Below are 27,871 nucleotides of genomic sequence, written 5' to 3'. Positions count from 1 at the left end.
GTGTGTGTGTGTGTGTGTGTGCGCGCGCGCGCGCGTGCATATGGGACATTTAAATGTAACTTATTTAATACCTTTCATGTAAAGGGAAAATGTTTGAAAGATTTGGTTGTTTCTTTTGTTTTTGAGATGGAGCCTCACTCTGTTGCCCAGGCTGGAGTGCAGTGGCACCATCTCGCAGTCTCTCCCTCTCGGGTTCAAGCCATTCTCTTGCCTCAGCCTCCAGAGCAGCTGGGATTACAGGCATGTGCCACCACACCATGTGATTTTTTTGTATTTTTAGTAGAGACAGGGTTTCACCATATATTTGGTGCTATGTAAGTAAAAATGTACTACTTTTATTTTTCTTTTTCTTGATTTTACTATAGAGACAGGGTCTCCCTATGTTGCCCAGGCTGGTCTTGAACTCCTGGACTCAAAGGATCCTCCTGTCTCGGCCTCCTGAAGTGCTAGGTAGGATTATAGGCATGAGCCACCCCACCTGGCTGTAAAAGTGTACTTTTTATTCTCCAGCCTCTTTTGTACAAACAACTGAAGTAAGGGATGGGGGTAATGATGTTACCAGTGAAAATAGCTACCATTTACCCATAAGACAGAACTTTTTAAAGCCTCCTCCTGGGTAAAATGTGGAATTGTCTTTGAAGTCTAACCTAGTATATCAAGCCCTTTTTTCACAGAAAAGAATCATTTTCAGGATTTAGTGGAAGCTGTTGCTTCCCCTAAGTTGAAGAACAACTGTAGGACACTTCCAAGTCCCTTCCTGGGCTTGGTTACTTGGTGCCCAGCCTAGGTTTCAGACTTTTGCTTAAGGCCAGTTTTGGAAACCTGTGAATTCAGAAAGGTTAATTCAGAAATTTGATAAACAGAATTGTTCATTTAAAAACTAACTGGAAAGATTGCAAGTTTTTTTCTGAACTAACCAGAAATTATTCATCATTTTCCTTCAAGAATGACAAGGTCGGCCAGGCGCGGTGGCTCACGCCTGTAATCCCAGCACTTTGGGAGGCCGAGGTGGGTGGATCACAAGGTCAAGAGATCGAGACCATCCTGGTCAACATGGTGAAACCCTGTCTCTACTAAAAATACAAAAAGTTAGCTGGGCATGGTGGCGCGTGCCTGTAATCTCAGCTACTCAGGAGGCTGAGGCAGGAGAATTGCCTGAACCCAGGAGGTGGAGGTTGCGGTGAGCCAAGATCGCGCCATTGCACTCCAGCCTGGGTAACAACAGCGAAACTCCGTCTCACAAAAAAAAAAAAAAAAAAAAAAAAAGAATGACAAGGTCAGAATGTGGAATTCCAAGATACCTCTTGACTTCCTCTCTAGCTCCATGTTTGGTCAGTGGAGGCCCATGTGAGCTCAGCATGTGTACTGAGAAGTGTTAGTGTCTCTTGGGGCCAGTCTACCCTGGCTATATCACGGTGTTCATCTGCAGGTATTGCAAGGTGTTCAGACTGTGTGAATCCAAATGTCATAAAAACTTTAAAAAGAAGTGCAATTCTTGAAAGGTTAGGTGGACTAAAGCATTCTGTAAAGCAACTGGTAATAATGAGCTTACAGTGGATAATTCATTTGAATTTGAAAAATGTAGAAATGAACCTGTCAAATACCAGCAAGAACTATGGAATAAAACCACTGATGCAATGAAGACAGCTGAAAAGATCAAACAAATGCCAAACTAAATTTATAATGAACAAATTGAAGAAAAATAAAGGACTACAGAAAGTTCAGGACATCAAAGAAGTCAGGCAAAACTCGTCTTATCTTGACCCCTCTTGCAGGCAGAGGAAAGCAGCTGGAAGAAAAGATGATTCAACAGTTACAACAAGATGCAGACGTGGAAGAGGTTTCCTAAGAATCTCGTCTATAACCACTAATACATGTACATTTGAAAATCTCTTTTGGAGACTTAAAACCTCTAAATTATTGATTTATTTTTTATGTAAGGTCACTCAAATGAAAGGTGATTAAAAAAATCACATACATTGCTGTCTACAAAACATCAGATAATATGGATATTAGATTGCATCTCATTGTTAACTCTTCACTGATAGATACTTTTATGTAAATCATGAAAATTCTGTTTGTAAATGCAGAAGTGAAATGTGGACATAAAATGGTTATGCCATTTGGTTAGCGATACTAGGCAACATTTATGTAATAACTAATGACAAAATTCAAAAATTTATGGCTAGTGATAGACATATAATTTTCTTTGCAGTAAAATATGCCCTCTATTGTTATAGAAGGGAGGATATAAGGAACCAACAGTTTGTATGAAAATAGCTCAAATAATATATTTTCAGTTTAATATTTCTTGTTTTGGTTTATTAGCATCTTAGAACAAAACGGCCTTATGTAATGAAGCCTGGTTATGCTGGACTGTTTCGACCTGGTTTTACTGTTCTCACAGACAGTTGGGAAGGAGAGCTGAAAAACCTTTGCCTGAAATGACGCTATATAATTTCTACTTTGGCAAATACTCAGTTCTAACTTGTGATTCCTGGTAGAACAAGCTTTATTTTTCAAGCCTAGCTATGATCTAGAAGCAGATGTATCTCAGTGCCTTTTAAAATTTGTTGTGTGGTTTTTTTTAAAAAAAAAGCCAAACAATAATTTTGGAAAACAATGTATGGGTAGAACATCTGTCTAGTATTTGTACAAAACCACTTTTAATGGGTACAAAGTTAAATTAGGAGGAATAAGTTCTGATGTCCTATTGCACAGTAGGGTGACTGTAGTTAATTATTGAATGTTCTTGCTGCAAATAAATGATAAATGTTTGAGTTGATGGGTGTGCTAATTACACTGATTTGATCGATACACATTGTACGTGAAACAGTACATATGACATATTTACAATTATGTATCAGTTTAAAATTTAAAAAAAAATTTTTAATGTCAAAAGTATCTCTCAAACTGTGTAGATTAACTTCTTGATTTATATTTAAAAATGAATCTTAAGCAAAGTAGTGAAAATAACTATCCTGGTTTAGTGTTTTTCTCCCACATGTGAATTGTATATACTTACAATAAAATCAGCTAAACTGTAAGCTTAGAATAGGCCTGAGGGATAATTTTGCACAGCAGCTTTACTAATGGTACATTGTTACATTGCTGCTTACACACACACACACAGACACACACACACACACACACAGACACACACAGACACACACACTGACTTAGGAAACAAATGGCCAAAGGGATGAGTACTTTACCTGTGGAGTTCCTCAAAGTGTTATTTGGAGTTGAACCAAGTAGAATCTGTTTTTTTCTGAGGAGTGTAAGTAGTGTAAATGTGATTATAAACAATGTACACTTAAGATATATGTATGCAATGACTGCTATTTATACAAAATTTAAATCTGCAAATGGAATCAACATGTTTATGGGTTATTAAAATTGTCTACATTCTTAGGTTCTGAATAGTAACCTATTCAGATAGATAACCCAACAGATTTTGATTTACAAACAATTGTATTGATTTACAAATAAATGATTTATTACGTGATTAAGAATTGTTTAAAGAAAGCAATTATTTGATCTTAAACAATTGTTTAATGAGTTAAAATGGAAATTGTTTGAATATCATATATTTGGGTAACAAAAGGCACAAGTCTGAATATGTTTCTGGAATGGCTATGCCTGCCCACTTTAGAAATACAAATATCACTGCGCAGCTTAAAGCAGTTGGGAGCCTCCAGTGAGAGCAACTTGACAGAATGATGTTCCATGTTAGTAGCAGGAAGAAATGATTTGTTCTCCTTATCTTTACTTAGGTCACATGACAGGCTGATGTAAGTGATCATGAATGGTCTATAAAGGAGGTAGCTGGGATAAGGAGGGGAATTTGGGCTAGCCACTGTGCTACTTGTCTGCATGAAAAACTGCCTCGTCTTTGAAAGTTCCTCCAAACTGGGAACCTCTTGATTGTGATGCACAAATGTAAGTGCTCAGTAAGAATTTACTAAATGAAAGCATTGGGGCCTCAGTCTTGAAAGCTGGCTTTGTCTGGGTGTGGTGCCTCACACCTGTAATTCCGGCACTTTGGGAGGTCAAGGTGGGCTAATCACCTAAGGTCGGGAGTTTAAGAGCAGCCTGACCAACATGGATGAATCCTGTCTCTATTAAAAATACAAAAATTAGCCGGGGGTGGTGGCGTGTGCCTGTAATCCCAGCTACTCAGGAGGCTGAGGCAGTAGAATCCCTTGAACCAGGGAGGTGGAGGTTGCAGTGAACTGAGATAGCGTCACTGCCCTGGCAGCAGAGTGAGACTCCATCTCAAAACAAAAACAAAAAATAACAACAACAGAAAGCTGGCTTTGGCTGGGTGAGGTGGCTCATACCTGTAATCCTAGCACTTTGGGAGGCTGAGGTGGGAAGATCATGAGGTCAGGAGATCAAGACCACCCTGCCTAACATGGTGAAACCCATCTCTACTAAAAATACAAAAAATTAACTGGGCGTGGGGGCATATGCCTGGAGTCCCTGCTATTCAGGAGGCTGAGGCAGGAGAATCACTTGAACATGGGAGGCAGAGGTTGCAGTGAGCCGAGATTGTATCACTGTACTCCAGCCTGGATGACAAAGCAAGACTCCATCTCAAAAAAAAAAAAAAAGCTAGCTTAGGAGCTTGTGGGCCCCTACGCCAGAAGGGGATAGTTTTTGCCATCATATAATTAAGATTTAAAAAATCTTTAATAAGGGTTATTTATTTATTTATTGAGATGGAGTCTTGCTCTGTTGCTCAGACTGGAGTGCAGTGGCGTGATCTCGGCTCACTGCAGCCTCTGCCTCCTGGGTTCAAGTGATACTCCTGCCTCAGCCTCCCGAGTAGCTGGGATTACAGGACCCCATCACCACACCAGCTAATTTTTGTATTTCTAGCAGAGATGAGGTTTCACCATGTTGGCCAGGCTGGTCTTGGACTCCTGACCTTAAGTGATCTGCCCACCTTGGCCTCCCAAAGTGCTGGGATTACAGGCATGCACCACTGCACCAGGCCTAATAAGGGTTTTAAAGATAATTGGTGTGTAGGTCTAGGGCTTATGACGGTAACCACAAGTTGTTAATGGCATTGTGAAAAGTTTGTAGTTGACCTTTATGATTGGATGTTGAATTACATTTTGATTTGATATTTACAAAGAAGTATTTCTTTGGCTTAAAAATTTATTTAAGAGTTGGTGATCACATTGTCTATCATGTAGCCAGCTTTCAGTTATATATAATAGGGACTTTTTGACATTTACAAATGATATTTGAGATAGATATCTGAAAGTACCAGCACATGAAAGGTGTTCAGAAGTAACAAATTGTAAAATGAGCTAACAAACAAATGAAAGGCAACAGAAAATAAAACAAGAGCCATAAAGCAAGCAGATGGGAGGCATGTTCAGTAACTTGCTAGTAATGCATCTGAAATGATTGCTGTACTTAAATATAGTTAGAGTAATAGGATTTTGAATAAAAACCATAATTGATTGTCTTTAGGTGAGGAGTGGTACTGAAACATACTTGAATTCCTATTGCTTTCCTTTAAAGCTCTGCTTTAAAGACTTAAAAAAAAATCTGTAGGATTTACCTTCATCTGTTTCAGTCCTACAATCCCACATCTCTCCTGTCTTCAGAATGCTACAACTTAGTGGTCCAGCCAACAGCTTAAAGCCAATTTATCAAAATAGCATCTCTCCTAATTCCAAGATTTTACTTTTGTTTTGTTTTGAGATGGGGTCTTGCTCTGTCGCCCAGGCTGGAGTGCAGTGGCATGATCTCAGCTCACTGCAACCTCCACCTCCCAGTTCTAAGCAATTCTGCCTCAGCCTCCTGAGTAGCTGGAATTATAGGTGCCCAGCATCACACCCGGCTAATTTTTTTTTTTGTATTTTCAGTAGAGATGGGGTTTTACCATGTTGGCCAGACTTGTCTCGAACTCCTGACCTCATGATCTACCTGCCTAGGCCTCCCAAAGTGCTGGGATTGTAGGCATGAACCACTGCGCCTGGCCTAATTTTTGTATTTTTTGTAGAGACAGTTTCATCATGTTGCTCAGGCTGGTCTCAAACTCCTGGGGTCAAGTGATCTGCCCATCTTCGCTTCCCAAAGTGCTGAGATTGCAGGCATGAGCCACGACACCAGGTCCAAAATTTCACCTTTTAAATTTATTTCATTACCATTATGTTCTAGGTGAATTTCATTTATTTCTCAGGGTTAAATTGTAGTGCTTTTGCATGTGTGTATTTTTGGTTCACACCTTCCCAGCCCACTGTCATGTATTAAGTAGGCCTTCCTCCAGTCCAAGATCACAGTAATATTTCCCTAAATGGATTTTACTACGTTTGGTCCTCCCATTTTTGTTCAGTTATAGTTTACAGATATCACGTTGCATCCTTGATTTAAATATTGGGGAAAAAACTTGCTTTTTGGATTTTATCTCTGATGTTCTACTGGATTATTTTAGACTTTTAGAACACTATGAAATGGGTGATTGCTTTTCACTTCTCAAATCATTTTGCTTCAACAAAGTTCATAAGCTTATTGTGGGAAGTTCAAAGTCACATATCTGGTACTTACTTGCCTAGTGACCCTAGAGACATTAAATATACAGAACTTAGGATGGTGTCTGGCAGGTAGCAAGCACTTTTAATGAATGGCAGTTTAATATTCTGCATCCATTCTTGACCATAATCACCCCAAATCCAGCTTAGGTAGCCTTGATGTAACCTCTACCCCCATCCCAAGCTTTTTTTTTTTTTGCTGAGACTGGGTCTCATTCTGTCGCCCAGGCTGTAGTACAGTGGCACAAACATGGCTCACTGCAGCCCGAGTAGCTGTGAACACAGGCCTGTTGCCACCATACCCGGCTAATACATGTGTGTGTTTGTGAATGTATGTATGTATGTATGTATGTATGTAAGTATTTTTAGAGACAGGGTCTTGCTATGTTGCCCAGGCTGGCCTTGAACTTTTGGGTTCAAGCAATCCTCCTACCTTGGCCTCCCAAAATGCTGGGATTACAGGTGTGAGCCACTGCATCTGGTGAATTAAGCCTTTTTTATGCACTCTCAAGTCTGAGGTATTCTGTTCATACCAATGTGTTCCTTTGTATCTTCTTCCCATAGCAGGTTGTAACATCATTTTTTATCTCTTTCTTTCAACTGTCAAATAAATGCATTGTGTATACAGTAGGCATTTAGTAAAGGATGTTGATTGGCAATGAAAGCAACTACGAAGTTTTTGTTGATTTAGAAGATGAAAAGACAGTTTTAAAATACCATCCTGGGCCAGGCTCGGTGACTCACGCCTGCAATCTCAACACTTTGGGAGGCCAAGGAAGGAGGATCACTTGAGGCCAGGAGTTTGAGATCAGCCTGAGCAACGTAATGACACGCTATATCCAAAAATTGTGGTGGCTTGCACCCACAGTCTTAGCTACTTGGGAGACTGAGGTGGCATGATCACTTGAGCCCAGGAGTCCGATGTTACAATGAATTATGATTGTGCTGCTACACTCTTCTTGGGAGACAGAGGGAGACTTGTCTCTAAAAAATAAAAAAATACTATGTCATTAATCTTACTGATTATTATTTGAGAGGAAGTCTTGCTCTGTTGCTCAGGCTGGAGTGTAGTGGCATGATCTTGGCTCACTGCAACCTCTACCTCCTGGGTTCAAGCTATTCTCCTGCATCAGTCTCCCAAGTAGCTGTAATTTTTTTTTTTTTTGGTTAATTTTTACATTTTAATAGAAATGGAGTGGCCAGGCTGGTCTTGAACTCCTGACCTCATGAAATCTGCCTGCCTCAGCCTTCCAAAGTGCTGAGATTACAGGTGTTCAGCCACTGCACCTGGCCTTATTAGAATTTTCTGAAATCTCCTCTCTCCCAAATTAATGTCTATGCAATAAATGGCAAAAAAAGAAACATTCTAAGAAAACAGTAGTCTTTAAAAATTGAGATGGTGTCAGAATCGTAATAATCCTTTTTTTAACAGAGAGAATCTCGCTGACAAAGCTTTTTAGAAAAAATTGGTCCCTATAAAAAAGATCTTTTCTCACATTTATTTTGTTTCTTTTACAGGGGATATACTAGAAGACCAAATCTCTTCAAAGTTAAGCATTTTTTAACCACAAGGTGGAAGTGTCATGTTGGGAAGACTGAAGGTGTCCATTAATGGTAGTTTTTTTTTTTTTTTTTTTAGATGGCGCTTCGCTGTTTTGCCTAGGTGAGAGTGAAGTGGAGCGATCTTGGCTCACTGTAACCTCTGCCCCTGCCGGGTTCAAGTGATTCTCCTGCCTCAGCCTCCCGAGTAGCTGGGACTACAGGTGTGTGCCACCATGCCTGCCTAATTTTTGTATTTTTAGTAGAGACAGGGTTTCACCATGTTGGCCAGGCTGGTCTTGCACTCCTGATCTCAGGTAAGATCCACCTCCTCAGCCTTCCAAAGTGCTGGAATTACAGGAGTGAGCCACCGTGCTTGGTTGGCTTTTTTTTTTAAATTTTTTTTAAAAGACAGTCTCCTCTCACTCTGTCACTCAGGCTGGAGTGCAGTGGCGCTATCTCGGCTCACTGCAAACTGCCTCCGAAGTTCAAGCGATTCTCCTGCCTCAGCCTCCTGAGTAGGTGGAATTACAGGTGTGTGTGCCACCACACCTGGCTAATTTTTGTATTTTCAGTAGAGACAGGGTTTTGCCATGGTGGCCAGGCTGGTTTTGAACTCCTGACCTCAGGTGATCCACTTGCCTTGGTCTCACAAAGCGCTGGGATTACAGGCGTGAGCCACTACATTTGGCCAGCAGTGACTCTTAACAGCACTGAGAGATCACTCCAAGAGAGCAGAGAAATAATAGTTCTATCTCAGTTGTCAAAAAGCAAACAAAAAAACCCTTGACACTCCTTCACAATCAGTCTGATTTGTTGCAGACAGCCAATTTCTCATCTGCAGTTGCAGAAAAGGTCAGGGGTTTGCAAAGGGAATAGCCTCTGGTCCTTCTGCTACTTAGGGTGGGAAGTTAGGGTTTTCCTTTCAGATTAGTTCTAGGAAGTTGGTGTGAAACATTCTTACGTTCCCTGTCTATTCTCCTGCCTCAATAGAACATTTCAAAAATGAAGCAGAAAAAAAAAAACAGAAACATAATTCTACCATTCAAAAATAGACTAATCATTTGTTTAGACTTTTATTCTTATTTACTTTTTCCCCTCATGTCTAATACTTGAAAATTAGTTCATTTAAAACTTCTACCTTACTTTTGTGGGAGGGGAGATTGTAATGGATGCTTTTAAGAGCTGCACATCTATCCCGGGTGTGGTGGCTCACGCCTGTAATCCCAGCACTTTGGGAGGCTGAGGTGAGAGGATCACTTGAGGCCAGGAGTTCAAGACCAACTGGGGCAACATGGTGAAACCCTGTCTCTACTAAAAATACAAAAATTTGCCAGGCATCATGGTATGTGCCTGTAATTCCAGCTGCTCGAGAGACTGAGGCATGAGAATTACTTGAACCTGGGAGTGGGAGTTTACAGTGAGCCAAGATCCCACCACTGCACTCCAGCCTGGGTGACAGAACAAGACTCCATCACAAAAAACAAACAAACAAACAAAATGCTACAAAATCAAATACTGAAGTCTAGCTAAAATATACCAGGGAACTTCTGCTTAAGGGGTTTCCATGTAACATCATAAATTCTCTTGAAAACGGAGAAATTATTTCCAGTTTATTTTCTAAATTGAGATATCTACTCAGCAATGTCTCATTGAAACTATTATTTGTTCAGCATGTTTCAAAGAGCAGATAGAAACTTGGGCCCATCCTCTGTCCTATGACTAAGTTGATATTAGCAGGGCTTTGCAGTGCTTAAGGTCAGGACTGTGAGATTTACAGTTCCTACTGGAGGCAAATTATTTGTTTACAGCTGTTCTCCATATTTCAAAAGCACTTGGAAATCAACAAACTTTGTTATTCAGAACAAAAGACTTCTCTGATCTCAGCATTTCTTAAAGTGTGTTTGGAAATATAGGTATGTTAGTCCAAAGGGATGGTATGAGGCTGAATTATTTAAGGAGATGATCCCATAGCTAAGCATGTTTGGGACATCTTCTTTTCTGCATTTCTCAGTCTGTTTATTACATTAATATAAACTGTAATTTTTCAAATCTTTTTTCTGACCAGAAAGCATACTTTCCATCCATCATCTTGCCCATGGAACACACTGCTCCAGAACACAAATTAACGTGGAATATGTTATATATAGTATACATAACATATAGCATATATAACATGTTCTGGAAGATCTGGACTTTGAAGAGTTGTTACAATATTATTGCCTCATAAAAGGTCATTAAATTTTGTCTTCCTCAAAGTTTTATTTGGTGGTAATCAGTTCTTTTTAGTGGACTTTGTTCTATTTGCATAAGCATTTATTTCAGGTTACATAATGGGAAAAAAGCATTCATTATTTATATGAATATTAGTTCTCTATTGAGAATCAGAAATATTTTAAATTTACTAAATTCAGAGGTAGTCATGGCCTCTCCCCAATAAAATTTACAGTCTTAGACAATTTGAGCATTTTAATAAATTCTTAATTATAGTATAAAAGAAAGTGACCAGGTGTGGTAGCTCATGCCTGTAATCCCAGCACTTTGGGGGGCTGAGGCCGGTAAATCATGCAGGAGATCAAGACCATCCTGCCTGGCTAACATGGTGAAACCCCATCTCTACTGAAAATACAAAAAATTAGCCAGGTGTGGTGGTGGGCACCTGTAGTGCCAGCTACTCAGGAGGCTGAGGCAGGAGAGTGGCTTGAGCCCTGGAGGTGGAGGTTGCAGTAAGCCGAGATCACACCACTGCACTCCAGCCTGGGCGACAGAGTGAGACCTCATCTGAAATAAAAAAATAAAAAAAAAAAAGGAATTTCCCAGGAAAACTGGTAAAATAAGCTATAAAACATATATAAAAGGCTGTGGAAAAAGTACAGCAAAATGTAAGCAATACTGTCCAAATATCTGCTCATTAGTTGATACAACGTAAAGTCTACAACAAACCCACACTTCTACTTTAGATACAGTACTGTGGACTCTCAATGCTCTTTAATTAATCTGGATATCATAATTTTCCCCCTTCCCCATCTAAACTTATGAGGAAAATAAAAGGATCTATCATAAAATACATACCAACTGTATTGTTATCATATAGAATAACAACCAGACTTCTCAATAAGCAACTTATCTGTTGCAGTAAGACAATATGCTATTCTTACCTTTCCGGATTTCCCAGTAAGAGATACTTCCAATCTAGCATCAGATATTTTCACTTTCTAAACATAGAGGTAACTTACAGCATTTTTAAAAGCAGATCACAAATGCAAATTTGCTTCTGGAACAAAACATAACATTGATTTCTCGGAAAAACTTTCGGAAATGTTGAGAAAAAGCTTTTAACATTTCTGATACATCCAACAGTTCAAGTCTAAATGTAATACATTAAGCACCCAAATCAACACTTGTCATTTATCTGCAGGGACTTAGTGTTTTTCTAAAATACTCCTCGCCATTTAGGTTCAGTCATGTCAACATTTACCAATATTTGAGTAGGTATACTTTTTAAGAAGATATATTATACTGCCTTCAAAATAATTGCTACCTGAGTGTTAACTATCCTTCCTCCATCTGAACAAGCACCAAAAATGTAGCATCTCTTACCACTGTTTCTAAGAGTCACAGAATCACTGTTCAGTCAGGAGGTCTTCATTTTACCGATAAGAAAACTGAGTGTATGGTGGATTTGAATCCAGGGCTTCTGCCTTTTTTTTTTTTTATTTTTATTTATTTTTTTTGAGAGGGAGTCTTGCTCTGTTGCCCAGGCTGGAGTGTGGTGCAGTGATGCAATCTAGGCTCACTGCAACCTTAGCCTCCTGGGTTCAGGAGATTCTCCTGCCTCAACCTCCCAAGTAGCTGGGACTACAGGCATGTGCCACCACACCGGCTAATTTTTGTACTTTTTAAAGTAGAGACAGGGTTTCACCATGTTGGCCAGGCTGGTCTCAAACTCCTGACCTCAAGTGATCGGCCTGCCTTAGCCTCCCAAATTGGGATTACAGGCATGAGCCACCATGCCTCACTGCTGCTTTCTAAATATCAATTCACTCCCACATTTTTCTCCCATCATGAATGTGTTTATCATGCTGGTTTCTCTACAAAAGGAATTCTAGCTTAACTTAGAGCCACGGAGCATAACCACCAGCCTACGAGGGAGGGGAAGAGCAGGAAAGGTGTTGCACAGGGAGGGGTTTGGGTACCTGGTTCGACCACAGTCAGAATGCCATGATTGTGTTTTGTTAGTCTTTAAATGATTTTGAGTCTGATACCAAATTTTGATTTTAAAAAGATTATTTCAGCAAGAGATATTTACCTTAAGGCTCATGAACTCATTCTGATTTTAGTTCGTGTCCCTTCAAAAACTGCTATCTTAGAAAAGTTAGAACTCAATGCCCAGTTTAAAAATTGTTTGGGGCTTGATGGCAAATCAAATTTAGTTTTATATACTTTTATTTGTAATACACCAAAGTCATTTTTGCAATATTATATTAACATGTACTTTCAAGGATATAATAAATTACTGCTTATTTAAATAATCAAGATATTCAGATTATTATAAGATTTTTTTGTTGTCTATTGCCAACACACAAATTACCAGATTTTCTAAGTGGGTTAAAGAAGCCTCCAAATTTTGTTTATATTGACATGTCTGATTTTGTGGTTGTAGAATAAGCTTGGCATAGAAATAGCCTAAATGCTCCTAAGAGCTCTAGGAGCTCGTCGTTCCTCTGTGGTTCTCATCACTCTCCATGCCATTGTGGTTTCATTTCTAGATCCTGTAGAACTTTCAATTGAAGGTAAGAACGAAGGCAACTCATTTTCCACGAGTAATACACCACACTTCTAGAAATCGGCCTATATTACTATCACACTGGGGATTAAGTAAAAAGAGAGAAAGAAAAGAGGAAGGGGAGAGGGGGAGGGGAAAATAGAGGAGGAGAGGGAAAGGAGGAAGGAAGAAAGGAAGGTAGGAAGAGGAGAAAGAAGGAAGAAAGGAGTTTCAGGAAGGAAGGAAGGAATCTGCTCACCAGTTGCTATTGTTTTCTTTCTTTTCTGGTTAGTGCTTTACCCTTTAATTCTTACAGGTAATGGTTTAAGATAGAGTAACTCTCACAGAAAATTTGAGAAGCATTAGTACTTCAAATTGAGTCCTAATGGTAAAATTTAATCTGATAAAAAAAGGTAGTTTGCAGTGCTGTTAACAGGTAACAAAATACCTTTACTACCAACATTAGGATCAATTCAAGGTCCAGTAAAAGGAATGTATCCGGAATTATTTTCTTGATTACAGACATGAAAACACTCTTCTGTCAGTGTTCCAAGTGAGCTGGAGATTGCCTAAGCATAAGACCTAGCTTCATAAAATGACAAAACCCTAGGTGGTTTCCGGGAAGGACTGGGAGTAACAGGCTCCTGGAACCCCTTGTTTGTTCATTCATTCATTCAGTATCTACTATGTGCTAGGCTTTGAGGATATAAAAATGAATTGTTCCAACAAATTTAGTAGACCTTGGCCTCAAAGAGCTCACATTCTACTAGAGAAGGCACCCATAGAAATAGAAGATTATAATACAATGTTGTAAATCCAATAGTAGAGATACCCAGTTTATTTTGGGGAGCAAAGAGGAAGGGTCCTCAACCCCAGACTGCCTGGGAAGGGGTGAAATGGAATTGAATGGGATTATGGTCAGCCAAGGCTTCCTAGTGGAGCTGCTACCCGAACTGAGTTTTAAGAGGAGTGGGAAAGGAAAAATGTGGTGGGTAGAATGGCATTCCAGATACAGGGACACAAGCAGCTCTGTGCTCATGAACTATGAGCAGTTGTGGATTTTGTTTCAAGTGGCTCCCCTTCCCCAGTGCTGTGTGGAGGATGGATTGAAGAGGAGAAGGGACCAAAAAAAGTGCTGTGTGGAAGAGGGACTGAAAGGAGCAAGGGACCAAAAAAGCTGTTGCAGCAGTGCTGACAACCAAGAAGAGCAGAATTCATCAATATTTATCATTAACACGAATTTTTTTTTTTTTGTTTTGAGATGGAGTCTCGCTTCTCCTCCCAGGCTGGAGTGCAATGGCACCATCTTGGCTCACTGCAACCTCTACCTCCTGGGTTCAAGCAATTCTCCTGCCTCAGCCTCCCCAGTAGCTGGGATTACAGGCACGTGCCACCACGCCTGGCTAATTTTTGTATTTTTTTTTTTTAGTAGAGATAGGGTTTAACCATGTTGGCCAGGCTGGTCTCGAGCTCCTGACCTCAAGTGATCTGCCCGCCTTGGCCTCCCAAAGTGCTAGGATTACAGGCATGAGCCACCATGCCCAGCCAACACCAATCTTTAGTTACTTGCTGAATACATGGGATTTAGGAGGAGGAGAAAGTATCAGGGATGACTCCAAGGTTCCTAGCTTGGTGGTCCCAGTAACTGAGAGAGACAATGCAGCAGGAAGAGCAGATCTAGGGGGAACAGGATGAGTATCTCCACATGATAGATTTGAGGTACCTGTGAGTCACATCCAGGTGCATGTGTCCAGTGGGCAGTGGGATGTGAGTCTGAAGCTCAGGCAAGAGGCTAGAGTTATACCCTTGGAGTCATCAGCCTAACAGATGACTGTGGCGCCAGGTGCCAAAATCTAGGGACACGTGACTCTGGAGGGAGAGGGGCTTACTTAATTGACTTGTGTGCTTTGATGCTCTATAGAGACACAATCTTTTCCCTTCAGGCTTGTATTTTCTTGGGCCACTCAAATATGCTTGCATATTTTCTCTCACATCTCCTAGAAAATTTGCAAAACAATTCCCAGTCCTATAATTTCACCCTTCTCTGAGAACTAAAAATATATGGCACATACTATCTCTTTACATATAGCACTCACGGTGAGGTCTTTTTTTTTTTTTTTTTTTTTGAGACAGAGTCTCAATCTGTTGCCCAGGCTGGAGTGCAGTGGTGCAATTTCAGCTTACTGCAACCCCTGCCTCCCAGGTCCAAGCGATTCTCCTGCCTCAGCCTCCTGAGTGGCTAGGATTACAGGCACCTGCTACCACGCTCCGCTAATTTTTAGTAGAGACGGGGTTTCACCATGTTGGCCAGGCTGGTTTTGAATTCCTGAGGCTGTTGGGTGAGTCACCCACCTTGGCCTCCCAAAGTGCTGGGATTACAAGGCGTGAGCCACCATGTCTGGACTCATGGTGAGGTCTTGTAGGTAGGAGATCAATAAATGTTCATCTTTATTGCTTATATTCATCCGGTTCTCTGGATACAAAATTATCTTCCTTTGGAAGGCATTTTTTTGCTTCTCAAGTTTTAACTTCTTACAAATTTTAAGACGACTTCAAGATTAATTTGAGTGTAAATGAGAAGTGCGTGCTAGGTAAGTGTCTTCCATTCATCATCAAGACTGAATCATTCTTCTCATTATCACCACATATTGCATTGCAGAATTTGGAAACATCCACTTTTCTTCAGGAAGATTGTGGAGCTTCTTGAGTCAAGGTCCCACTAGAGTGAGTTAGGGTTACAGTAACCTGGAGTGAGTAATCCCTGATTCCAGGTGGTGATGTGGCTTGAGTTTCACATTTTACTTTGTTTGAAGAATATGTGCAAAAGAGTCACTAAAAATAAGAACAAACTAGGCTTTGTTGCAGCTGAGTGGCTTGGCAAATTTCTGTATAGAGGAATCATTGGGCATGAAGGATTCGATGCTGGGATAGAATCCAATTGCCCTCGAAATGGAAGCAGAATATCCTTTTTAAGAGCACTGAAGTTCTGGGATTTCTCTGGAATAATTACCTTTGTAAGGTATGGCTCATGTCCAGGGACTGTAACCTGAGAAGAAACAAGAGACAATTATATGAGTGACTGAAGATGTTTGGTGGTGTCCACACTGAAAACACTGATCTCCACCACTAAAATGCAGCCTTTGTGCAATGCATGTCACAATCTGCCAGACTCTGGGCCAGCAACAGATTTGGTCCTGCAGGCTGAGTTTCCCAATGCCTGTTGACAGAGACCAGCGTTGTGGCTGCTGTTGCCAAGAATTACAAAATGAAATAAGGACAGACGGGTACCTTATCTGGGGATGTAAGTGAAGAGAAGGAAGCAGCAGATGATTCTGCCACCATCCTTTTCATGGGCCACAAAGGTAAAGAGTTAACTGTTTCCCTTTTTCCTGTGTGTATTTAACATCCTTCTTAGATATCAAGATTATTTACAAGTAGAATCATTAGAATTATTTTCTCAACTTACTCATTTCTTTTCAGTTGACCTACAAGTCTATTGCTTCATTTAAATGCTTTTCTTTCTTTCTTTTTTTTTTTTTTTTTGAGATGGAGTCTCGCTCTGTCACCCACCATGGAGTATGGTGGCACGACGTTAGCTTACTGCAACCTCCACCTCCCAGATTCAAGCAATTCTCCTACCTCAGCCTCCCAAGTAGCTGGGATTATAGGCATGCATCACCATGCCCAGGTAATTTTTTGTATTTTTAGTAGAGACAGGGTTTCACAACATTGGTCACACTGGTCTTGAACTCCCGACCTCAAATGATTCACCCACTTTGGTCTCCCAAAGTGCTGGGATTACAGGTGTGAGCTACCACATCCAGCCTCCTTTAAAAGCTTTGATTTTACCTGGTTTTGTTCATATGAGCCTGAATCTTCAGTTAGTTTTTTTTTTTTTTTTTTTTTTTTGTGGCGAAAATGATCAGGTCAAATAAGAGAAATGCTAAACTAACTACAGGCAATGTCTACTGAGAAATGCTTTTATTATATATGGTGGAGAAGGGAAAAAATGGAGAATGACATTTACATAACCACTCATTGGTATGTATTTTACACATTCATTTCAACGTCCGGAGTCTTAACTTCAAATCTTATCCTGGAAATAATATCTATGGTCAATGTGTACTGTGTTAGTCTAACTAATGTGAAATGAAGAATTCACAACGTTATTCTAAAGTTGTGGCTTATTTATGAGATTGCATTCAAGTAATTAGATTCACTATAAGGAAAACCATTTTTTAAAATAGATAGAAATAGTACAGTAAATAGGAGGAAAATAAAGGGCCCTCTAGAGAAAAATTCACCACAGTGAATTGAGATTTTTCAAGCTCTATCCATTTTCTCTGTAGGAGTGGATATTCCTAAAAGATTTGCAGTTGATAGACCCCACTTCTAGGTACCTTGGGGAGAACCCATGGAGCAGGGAGGCTCTGAATTCTATAGTTTTATCAACTAAAAACCTTGTTTTTCATGATGTCCTCAAGATGAAATAATAAAATACTCATTCAGTTTTCACTACAGAAGAGATGACTACCTTCTTCCAGGATTAGCTCTACATTGAATGACTGCTATGGTTGGCATGAGACCCACTAAGCAAAGTAGAAGAATCTTGAATTTCTCAGAGAAAGTCACATCAAAGAGAAAGAGGCAAAATCTGGCCAACTAAATCAATACTTATTCATTTAGTTATTTCACATAAATCTACTCAGGCTCAAATTAGTCCATGCCTCCCTGTCTTAGATAAAATAACTCAGAAATATCTATTTTATGAAATTAAAAACTGAAATTTTACTTGCATCAATTGAAAAAAGGGCTGCAAAATAAGTCTATCATTTGCTGAATATAGTGATAAAATTTATGGATCAGATTTCAATTATAAAATAAATTCTAAGGAACATTTCCCAATTCATTTTTTATAGTAGAAAGTATATTCCATGGAATGAGTGCCATATGTTATTCCAGGAAGGTATAAACTACCTTTGCTACATTGCTTATTCTAATTATAAATGAGGTTACGTTTTAATCATAAAAGGTATCACAGGAAATAGGATTTGGCTTCTATTTAAAAAAATAATTGCCATCAGAAAAAAAATAGGAATTTTTTTTTTCTCTGTAATTTCCATCCCTTCTACCCCCTGCTAATTGCAAGTCTGACACTGTCCTTTCTTTCTGTCTTGATGGATCTACTTTTGAACTTCTTAGATTTATTTTTCAATTTCTTCTGGGTAAGTATTATGAGTTCTATAATATTTTAGCAACAATAACTAGCCTTACATACATACATTTATTATATAGGACCCAGGCAAGAGAAGGAGATAATACTCTCCATATTTGTTGGTTCTATAGGGGCAGATATGTTTTCTGTCTTGGACTTCCACAATTACATGGGGTAATGGATTTCCATTCTGATCAAAAACTTGACCCTTTACACCTGCAAGACAAAAATAAAATTAAATGTAAATACCATATTTTATGGCATATAAAAATTCTTGTAAATATTTAAGAACAATATATGCAATATTTATTAGCTAACTCAATGTTCTGATTTAATATTAACTGTTAGAGAGGGAAAGAAAACTTATTTTTGATGTAACTTAAAATATAGTCAAAATGACTAATGGAATAGTCCATTTATATTAGCACATATTATCAAAGTGAGAGAACACAGATGACAACCTAAGATCCACTCCTGTCACTTCCAAGTTATTTACTCAATCACCAAACTGTACTACAATCATTGGTGGATTCCATAAAATCCTAAATAAAAACACTGTCAGTGTAGTACATTACAACAAGATATTTACCTATGCAAGGGACTCAATAGTTTTGTCTTGTGGTCAAACTACATGAGAAGCAAAATTATAATCACAAGACTGGAAGCATGGAATCGACTGACCAGTAATAGCAGCCAATATTTATTGAGCACTTAGTATATTCCAGGTTCTGTATTAACTGCTAAATGTGTATTTTCTCATTAAATTCTCATAACAACTCTGTGCCATCAATTATTTTCATGATTTCACAGATGAAGAAAACTAAGGCTCTGGCTTATTAAAATTACCTTCACAAGCTCACACAGCCAACGAAGTGGCCCAGCCTCACTGTCAATACATGATAGTCTCCAGAGCGCCTCTCAAAATTTCAGGAGTACAATTTTTAAAAGGCCATTAATTTTTAAGACCTTTCTTATTTTAGATCCTACATTTCACATCTAGTTTGTTTACTCCAGGGTCAAATCATATTACCTTAAGGTGAAGCCACCTAAGCCCCCAATGACATAAATGAGAATGAAGAGTCTAAAATGATAAGATGAGCTTGAACGATCCCCAAACAGTTATACTCAATGATTAATTACTAGGGCAGAAAAACATGAGGCACACATAATAGCTTCCCCAAGAAATGGTTAAAATGAAAAATAAAAATTTTGGCATTTAACAAAACAATGTTTATCTTGTTAAACAAACTTCTATCTGACCTAGGTTGCCTTTTATTTTACTCTCTTTCCTATTTAATTCCTCACTCTTCATTTTTTGCTAACAGAGGAGGAAAATGCCACATTTCCTTCTCCCTTTCTCTATACAACTATGTAAACTTCTATGTTCACGTCATGTGGTTCTCTTTGGCCTGTTTTATTTTGTTTTGAGACAGTTTTGCGCTTGTTACCCAGGCTGGAGTGCAATGGCACAATCTTGGCTCACCACAACCCTGCCTCCCAGGTTCAAGGGATTTCAGCCTTCCAAGTAGCTAGGATTACAGGCATGTGCCACCGTACCGGCCTAATTTTGTATTTTAATAGAGATGGGGTTTCTCCTGGTTGGTCAAGGCTGGTCTCAAACTCCGGACCTCAGGTGATCTACCCGCCTCGGCCTTCCAAAGTGCTGGCATTACAGGTGTGAGCCACTGTGCCCGGCCTGGCCTCTCTTTTTTAAAAAACATTTCCGTTATATTTGTTCCTACTGCTTAATATATATCCTTTTGATCTTTAGGTAGTACCCAATCATAAATTGGTCATAATTTGGTAACCAGATTATGGATTTATTCCTTGGGTTTCAGTGACACTGTTTTAATTAATTTATTTAATTTTTGTAGAGACGGGGTTTCGCCATGTTGCCCAGGCTTGTACTTTTTTTTTGTAGAGGTGGGGTTTCACTTTGTTGCACAGGCTAGTCTTGAACTCCTAAGCTCACGCGATCCACTTTGGCCTCCCAAAGTGCTAGGATTATAGGTATGAACCACCAGGCCCAGCTTTCTTTCTTCTTATTTGGATAAGAAAAACTGTGGGGGTGGGGTGGGGAGGAAAACACATATTAGATGAGTTACTGGAATCTCAATTCAACTTTGTTCGGTAAAGCAGGAATATGTGAGGGAAGAAGCTATGCAAATTATTTCCTTCTCCAGGGCTCTGAGCTAGCTGACTGTGTTCTCGCCACTTATAAAATCTATGCATTTCAGCAAGGTAGCTTGTGATAGAGGGTGGTGGTGTATCTGTTGGCATCTTCTGTATTTTTCATTGACTTCCCCAAAACCCATCAAATCAAAGTAAATGAAGTGCATAAAAAGCAAAGCAGAAGTATCATTGAAACTGATATTATACCATCCTTTAACATTGAGGATGATGACGAAATGGAATTCAGAGTACTAGTGATGAGTAGTTGGCAGAAGACACCAAAAAAAAGTCATGATACTCTTTAAAAAAAGGCAGCAAATTTTTTCTTGGCTAGAAGCAGTTACACTTTAATAGACCAGACTTGATTTTATTGACAGTGGTTTTGGACGGCCTCACGTGACAGTGGTTTTGGACGGCCGCACGTGGCAGTGGTTTTGGACGGCCGCACGTGTGGTTTTGGACGGCCGCACGTGGCAGTGGTTTTGGACGGCCGCACGTGGCAGTGGTTTTGGACGGCCGCACGTGACAGTGGTTTTGGACGGTTGCACGTGACAGTGGTTTTGGACGGCCTCACGTGACAGTGGTTTTAGATGGCCTTAGGTATTGCAACAACGCATATCAATGTGTGCTGCCTCTGAACTGAGGCTCCAGTTAACCTGAGATCTGCCTACCCTCAAACATGGAAAAAGGAGGAACAATTTGCATTTGAAGAAATGTCTGAACAAGTCTTCATATTTCAGTTTGACCCTTATTCATCATATTTTTTTTTTTTTTTCCCTGAATTGAAGTCTCCCTCTGTCGCACAGCCTGCAGTGTAGTAGCATGATCTCGGCTCACCACAACTTTCACCTCCCGGGTACAAGCGATTTTCCTGCCTCAGCCCCCTAAGTAACTGGGATTACAAGTGCCCGCCACCACACCCAGCTAATTTTTGTATTTTTAGTAGAGATAGGTTTTACCATGTTGGCCAGGCTGTTCTCAAACTCCTGATCTCAAGTGATCTGCCCACTTTGGCCTGTCAAATTTCTGGGATTATAGGTCCGAAGACTCACTTTCGTATGACTCTTATCTAAACCTAAAGATAGTTATTCCAGTGGTGGAAGCCTGGGGTATGTGAATATCACTGTCACTGGGCAAACATAGACCATGCTTATGTATGGAATTTGTATGCATAGAAAAACTCCTCCCTCTAGTCAAATGAAAGCGTGCTTTAGTTGTATATGTCTTTACAATATATTGTCTACATACCACCAAACCTTACACCTAAGAGGGAAGTAACTGTTTTACTAGAAAATGTGATTTATTTCTATATGCTGAAGTTGAAACACTGAAAAAAAGACTGGTAGACCTCAAGAGATACAGAGAGAGCCAACACTATTAACTATATATAAAAACAAACACAAAATAAAAATTTAAAAAGTGCTCAGATGCTACACAAATGAGAAGAAATAAAATTCTGTGGCCAGATGGGGAGATACACGGGAGAAATGCACGACTGAGAGTCGGAGCTGGGACGGTACTTAGGAGACTGCTGGTTTGTGCCCATGTCCCCACTGCATGGTCACAGTTGCCTCCTTTGTTGGATGTGGTGACAGATCCACATCTGTGTCCCACAGGCTTCTGGAACTCGGCACATACCAGATTCTTTTAGGCCCAGGTTGCCTAAGTTTCTGGATGCCGTGAGCCATTCCCTGGCTCTCTGGGTTCAGATCTGCTTTGAGGAGTCCAGGGGAGAGACAGGGAAGCAGCAGGTAACACCATATCTTGCTCATTTTTGCTTCTCCTCAGAGACGGGGACAAGCAAGACAATCTATGCCCCTAGAATTCAGACTTGCCCTCCTTTGCTACCTTGGCCTTAATGTCTGTGACATCCTCGTCTCAATTCAAACCTAATAAATCATCCTCTAATCAGGACAATATGGCACCAAGGGGCCTGAGTTTCACTTGAGGTCTGCAGTGAGTTCTAATGGAAAGAAAAACACCACTGAAGCCTTAGAACAGGCTGATGGGAAGCAAGGCTGATGCCATTACTTTCAACTTTCTGTTGACTAAACTGAGATTCAGACAAGTGCTTGCTTATGATTTCAAACATTGCGAGATGACACAACTGCTTTACCCAAGCCTCTGCCCTCTTGGCAATGCCCTTCCACTAAAGCAGAAGACCTTTCCTTCCCAGACAAGGTGGGTCAGAATGTTCCAGATGGGTCAAAACCTCAGAAACTCAGAAGCATCCTAGTGATTGGTAACATGGAACCAGCAAATGCAACGCAGCTTGACAAATATCAATAATATCCTTAAACCAGAGCAATACCAATAAAAGGGTGTTTGCTCTTATCCTTCACAAACAAAAACATTCATTAGCTTCTTATTGAGCACAAGTAGTGGCAGAACCTTTCTATTATGTAATAATAACCACACTGTATTGGTGTTTGGAAATATGGTTTCATTGTTAAACCGTGTTATGCATCTGTCTTAAACCACAAGGGGACAGGGTTGATGTGGCAATACATATTTTTTGAGTGAGTTGTTTCCATCTGATTACAGGGACAGGCAGATAAACATTATTTATAAAACCTAGTGTAAATGGGCTTGGCATCATGGCTAATGCCTGTAATCCCAGCACTTTGGGAGGTGGAGGCGGGTGGATCACCTGAGATTAGGAGTTCAAGACCAGCCTGGCCAACATAGTGAAACCCTGTCTGTACAAAAATACAAAAATTAGCCAGGCATGATGGTGGGTACCTGTAATCCCAGCTATTTGGGAGGCTGAGGTGGGAGAATCACATGAACCCAGGAGGCGGAGGTTGCAGTGAGCCGAGATCATCGCACCATTGCACTCTGGCCTCCGTGACAGAGCCAGACTCTATCTCAGAAATGAACAAACAAACCTAGTGCTAATGGTGGACTGATAAACCTTCAAAAGTATTAAAAATAATAACTACAGGTATACTGCAATTTATATGTTATCAGTTCACAAAGCCCCTTCCCTGGCAATATTATATCCACATGACACTTCAAAGCCCACCTTCATTCAGTTCTTGGTGAATAATCTGTACAGCTAGATTGAGGTTCTGAAAATAGTGGTGCAGTTACATACAGCATATGCATGTCCATGACCATGTTGACACTGGTGAAGAATAAATTTCAGAAAAGAATAGGCAGAGCCAGTCATGGTGGCTCACACCTGAAATCCCAGCACTTTGGGAGGCTGAGGCAGAAGAATCGCTTGAGACCAGAAGTTTGAGACTCACCTGGACAGCATAGCAAGATTCTGTCTCTACACAAAGCTACACAAAGTTTTTTTTTTTTTTTTTTTTTTAAATTAGCTAGACATGGTGGTGTTCACCTGTAGTCCTACTTACTTGGGAGGCTGAGGCAGAAAGATCACTTGAGCCCAGGAGTTCAAGGTTACAGTGAGCGATGATTGCGCCACTGTACTCCAGCCTGAGTGACAGAGTGAGACCCTGTCCCTAAAATAATGATAATGACAATAATAATAATAGTAATAGTCAGATTAAGAAACTAAAGGATCAAGATAGGTAGAAATATAATAGGTTAGATTAATACATGACATGCCTCATAAGGAAAATCTAATGGAGAAGGAAATACCAGAGTACTAAGCAAGAAAGAACCCAAGACAAAGGTTGATGACATAATAAGGAAGGTGAAAGTCCCAATAATAAGTTTATAATCTGATGAGATGCTGGTGAGAAAGAACGGATTTCATAACATCCCCTATCATGGAGAGTCAACCTAGTCCATGAGTGACTCAGCCAGTTAAACAGCCCTGAGAGTTTACCAGTAATCTTTGTGTACTTCTTTTCAAGTCACGGAATGGAGGCTGGGAATACAGGCATGAAAGAGGGTAGAGGCATCCCTTTTAGGGTTGTGTGGCCAAGGGAGGGTACTAATTGCACTCAGTCCTCTGGCCCTGTGCTACCCTCCCTCATCCTTCTCCATCTTCTTCGTAGCAGGAGGAAAGCTTTGGTGTGAATCATGCAGAACAGTCCAGGAATTATGCAATTATACAGTAGGCTCATGCAGCAATCCTTTTCAACACACAAACACTGTCTCTCTCTCTATCTCTCTCTCTCTCTCTCTCTCTCTCTCGTGATATTATAGCTATTATGCCAATTTCTGACATGTTTCTCTCCCCAAGCCATTCTGAATGGAAGCAGGTAATTTTAACTCTGTAAAAAAGAAGAGCTGTCCACACCTTGCCCAAACAGACACCACCTTTAATAAACTTGAACTGCACAAGATTCCATCATCATCTCAAGTAGTGTGTTTCTCTAGTGCAGTGGCTTTCTAAGTATAGTCCCTGAACCAGCGGCATTAGCATCACGTGGGAAGATGGTAATAATTCAGGGCCCATTCAGTCAGAAACTCTGGGTTGGGGCCTGGCAATCTGTCTTAGAAGTCATCCTAGTGAGTTGCTGCACATTTTAGAGCTACCATTCTTTGACACATTTAGTATGTCCATCTGTGATAAGGGCCAGCCAGCCTTCAACAAACAGGCTGGCAAGATTCCTAGCACCAGGACATCTGGTGGAGTTCACAGGTGAGAGAAGTTGAAGGCAATGGAGCTAGCTCACCACCCCAGTTCTGGAAAAAATGCAAAGTGGTATTGGTATGTCCAGTGTTCTCAGAGTCCTTGGTACTGTGTGGCGAGTAAGAAGCAAACACAGTGTTTTCCTAAATGGGAAATCATGTAACAGAGTAGCATCCTGTTTTCTTGATCTTTTGCTAGAGTTCTAGAACATTTAACATGTAAAATTAGGGGTACTCTGGATTTTTGGTTTGTTTGTTTTTGAGACAGAGTCTCATTCTGTCACCCAGGCTGGAGTGCAGTGGCACCATCTTACCTCACTGCAACCTCCGTATCCCGGGTTCAAGTAATTCTCCTGTCTCAGGCTCCCAAGTAGCTGGGACTACAGGTGCATGCAACCATGCCCAGCTAATTTTTCTGTCTTTAGTATTTCGAGTAGAAACAAGGTTTTCCCTTGTTGGCCAGGCTGGTCTCGAACTCCTGACCTCAGGTGATCCACCTGCCTTGGCCTCCCAAAGTGCTGGGATTACAGGTGTGTGCCACCATGTCCGGCTGGTACTCTGGATTTTTATACCCTCATATTAAAAGAACATGACTCATGCTTTGTTTTCTATGAATGAGTGGGCACTGCATTTCTCACACACTGCAGGTATTCACACAGAGAGAATTCTTAACCGTCAGATCTGGTACTGAAATGAGGCTGTAACTACAGAGCATAAATAAAGGCTTGCGTTGACTCAACTCGGAGGTCTTGCCAGATGCTGTATTTTGTATTAACAGGGAATTAATAAGAAAACTGTACAAACCTAGGTGCACCTGTTTCATATATTCAATTAATGAGGCTTTGTTATTATTCCAAAAGGATGGCAGCTTCTCCTCACGAGGGTATTTACAGCATGACAGCTCCAACGTGATTTCAAAACACTGGGCCCAGATGTAGTTGTAATCTTGCATTCCACCTAAACACAAGCATATTGAATTTTTGTTAGGGTCTAAAATTGAAGTGCGGCCAAACATCACGTGCTTTGGGGACAAGTGAATCAGATGGCTACCTGTAAACAGGACAAGATGAATTTGACATATTAGCTTGTAAAATCAGGGCTTGACATTTTATTAGCCAGGCATGACCAGACAACCCTAAATTTTCCCATATGGGTAACTGGATCAGAGCTGACTTAAGTGCACCTGTGCGTCAAAACTAAGTAAGGGGTGAAGGAAGGGTTCTTTTTTATTTTTTGAAATCCTACATTACAAAAAGGATTCTTCGAATTACATTTCTTTCTTAAATTACCTTTTAAATGGATATAAGCTGGAACAAGATTCCTTTAAAAATATTTCTACAAATCATTGATAAATACACTTACTACATAAAGCAAAGCATACTAAAATGGAAGAATCATGGCCAACATTTACTGAGTGTTCACTATTGCTAGGTACAGTATGCAGTGCTTTGTAGCAGCTCGTTAAGCAACTGCCCCTTCTTTACAGATGAGGAAACATGATCACAGATGTTAAGAAAAGTCCCCAGGGGTGTTGGCCAGTGAATGGCAGACACTGGAGTGCAGGCCACCTTCCGCCAGCCCCTGTGGGCTTCCCCAATATGCCAGAGAGCTCCTGCAGATCAAAGACAGAATGTTAGGCTGCCTCTCAGAGGTGGAAGGCCCAGCCTCCTGTAGTCAAAGCTGCCACTACTCATGCTGACTTTCCAGTTGTCTCCTCTGGTCCCCTATTTTCAAAAGGTTATAATCATTTCATACTTTCCTTTTTTTTTTTTTTTTTTTTAAATAGAGACATGGTCTCGCTGTATCACTCAGGCTGGAATGCAGTGGTGCAATCACAGCTCATTGTAGTTTCAAACTTCTGGGCTGAAGTGATCCTCCTACCTCAGCCTCTCAAGTAGCTGCGACTACAGATATGCACCACCACACCCAGCTAATTCTTTTTGTTTTGAGACAGTGTCTTGCTCTGTTGCACAGGCTGGAGTGCAGTGGCTTGTATTTTTTGGTAGAGATGGGGTTTGCCATGTTGCTGAGATTGGTACTTAAAAAAAAAAATTTGTGTATGGAGATGGAGTCTCACTATGTTGCCCAGGTTGGTCTCAAACTTCAGGCTTTAAGTGATCCTTCTGCCTTGGCCTCCCAAAGTGCTGGAATTATAGGCATGAGGCACTGTCCCTGGCTTTCATTTTACCACAGACTAAGATGCAACATCATTATTATTATTATTATTATTATTATTATTATTATTATTATTGAGATGGAGTTTTGCTCTATGGAACAGGCTGGAGCACAGTGGCACAATCTCAGCTACTGTAACCTCTGCCTCCTGGGTTCAAGCAATTCTTGTACCTCAGCCTCCTGAGTAGCTGGGACTACAGGTGTGTACCACCACACCTGTCTAACTTTTTTTATTTTGGTAGAGACAGGGTTTCACCATATTGCCCAGAGTGGTCTCAAACTCCTGAGCTCAGGCAATCTGCACACCTTGGCCTCCCAAAGTGCTAGGATTACAAGCATAAGCTTCTGCTCCTGGCCTAAGATGCAATATTTTTTATATTTTAATATCTCTGAATTGGGATGTGTCTTAAAAAATTTTATGGCTAAAAACATCATGTCTTTAACTGAAAATATTTTCTTGGTAGCACACCGGGTTTTATAATCAACAGTATCTTGGATTCGATGAAATACAGTAACTATTAAGAAAGTAGTTTCTGAACAAATTTTAATTTGTTACACTTGATACCTGCCCAAGAAAATATGTATTCTCAGTTTCATCAGGATATTCTGGATGTACTGAAATAGAAAAAAAATTTAGGCCAGGTACTGTGGCTCATGCCTGTAATCCCAGCACTTTGGGAGGTCAAGAGGGGAGGATCCCTGGAGACTAGGAGTTCAGGGCCAGCCTGGACAACATGACAAGACGCCATCTCTAAAAATAAAGTAAAAAGAAAAAAGAAAAAGGCAGCATGGACCTGTGAGGCCTGTGGGTACCCACGTCCCCAAGCTCCCCCAACATCCCCCAGCTCCCACCCCCATCCCCCAGTTCCCCCTGCCTCCCCCAGCTTCCCCTGCTGCTGGCTT

General features: G+C 40.4%; 1 protein-coding gene and 1 pseudogene across 2 annotated transcripts in view; one reads left to right on the top strand and one right to left on the bottom strand.

Annotated features, from left to right (window-relative positions):
- The first annotated feature begins 540 nt into the window (after positions 1–540).
- LOC105709389 (probable ribosome biogenesis protein RLP24) lies at positions 541–1,849 on the top strand (annotated as a pseudogene).
- Positions 1,662–27,871, bottom strand: part of CPM (carboxypeptidase M) — a 97,485-nt gene continuing 71,275 nt past the window's right edge. Inside the window, exons 7-9 of one of the 2 annotated variants that reach the window (XM_012441409.3) lie at positions 25,598–25,750; positions 18,138–18,286; positions 1,662–15,901 (exon numbers count right to left, since the gene is read on the bottom strand). In XM_012441409.3, coding sequence (XP_012296832.2) covers positions 15,647–15,901; positions 18,138–18,286; positions 25,598–25,750 — 557 coding nt within the window. In that variant the 3' untranslated portion in view covers positions 1,662–15,646. Of the gene's footprint in view, positions 15,902–18,137; positions 18,287–22,838; positions 23,713–25,597; positions 25,751–27,871 lie in introns of those variants that run through there. The other variant, XM_064377005.1, reaches the window with a different exon arrangement.

This window comes from Aotus nancymaae, unplaced genomic scaffold (genome assembly GCF_030222135.1).
Source record: "Aotus nancymaae isolate 86718 unplaced genomic scaffold, 86718_ANA_hifiasm-v0.15.2.pri h1tg000016l, whole genome shotgun sequence".
Lineage (NCBI taxonomy): Eukaryota > Metazoa > Chordata > Mammalia > Primates > Aotidae > Aotus > Aotus nancymaae.
The sequence above is the reverse complement of the archived record's forward strand: the minus strand, read 5'-3'. Positions and strand labels throughout refer to the sequence as shown.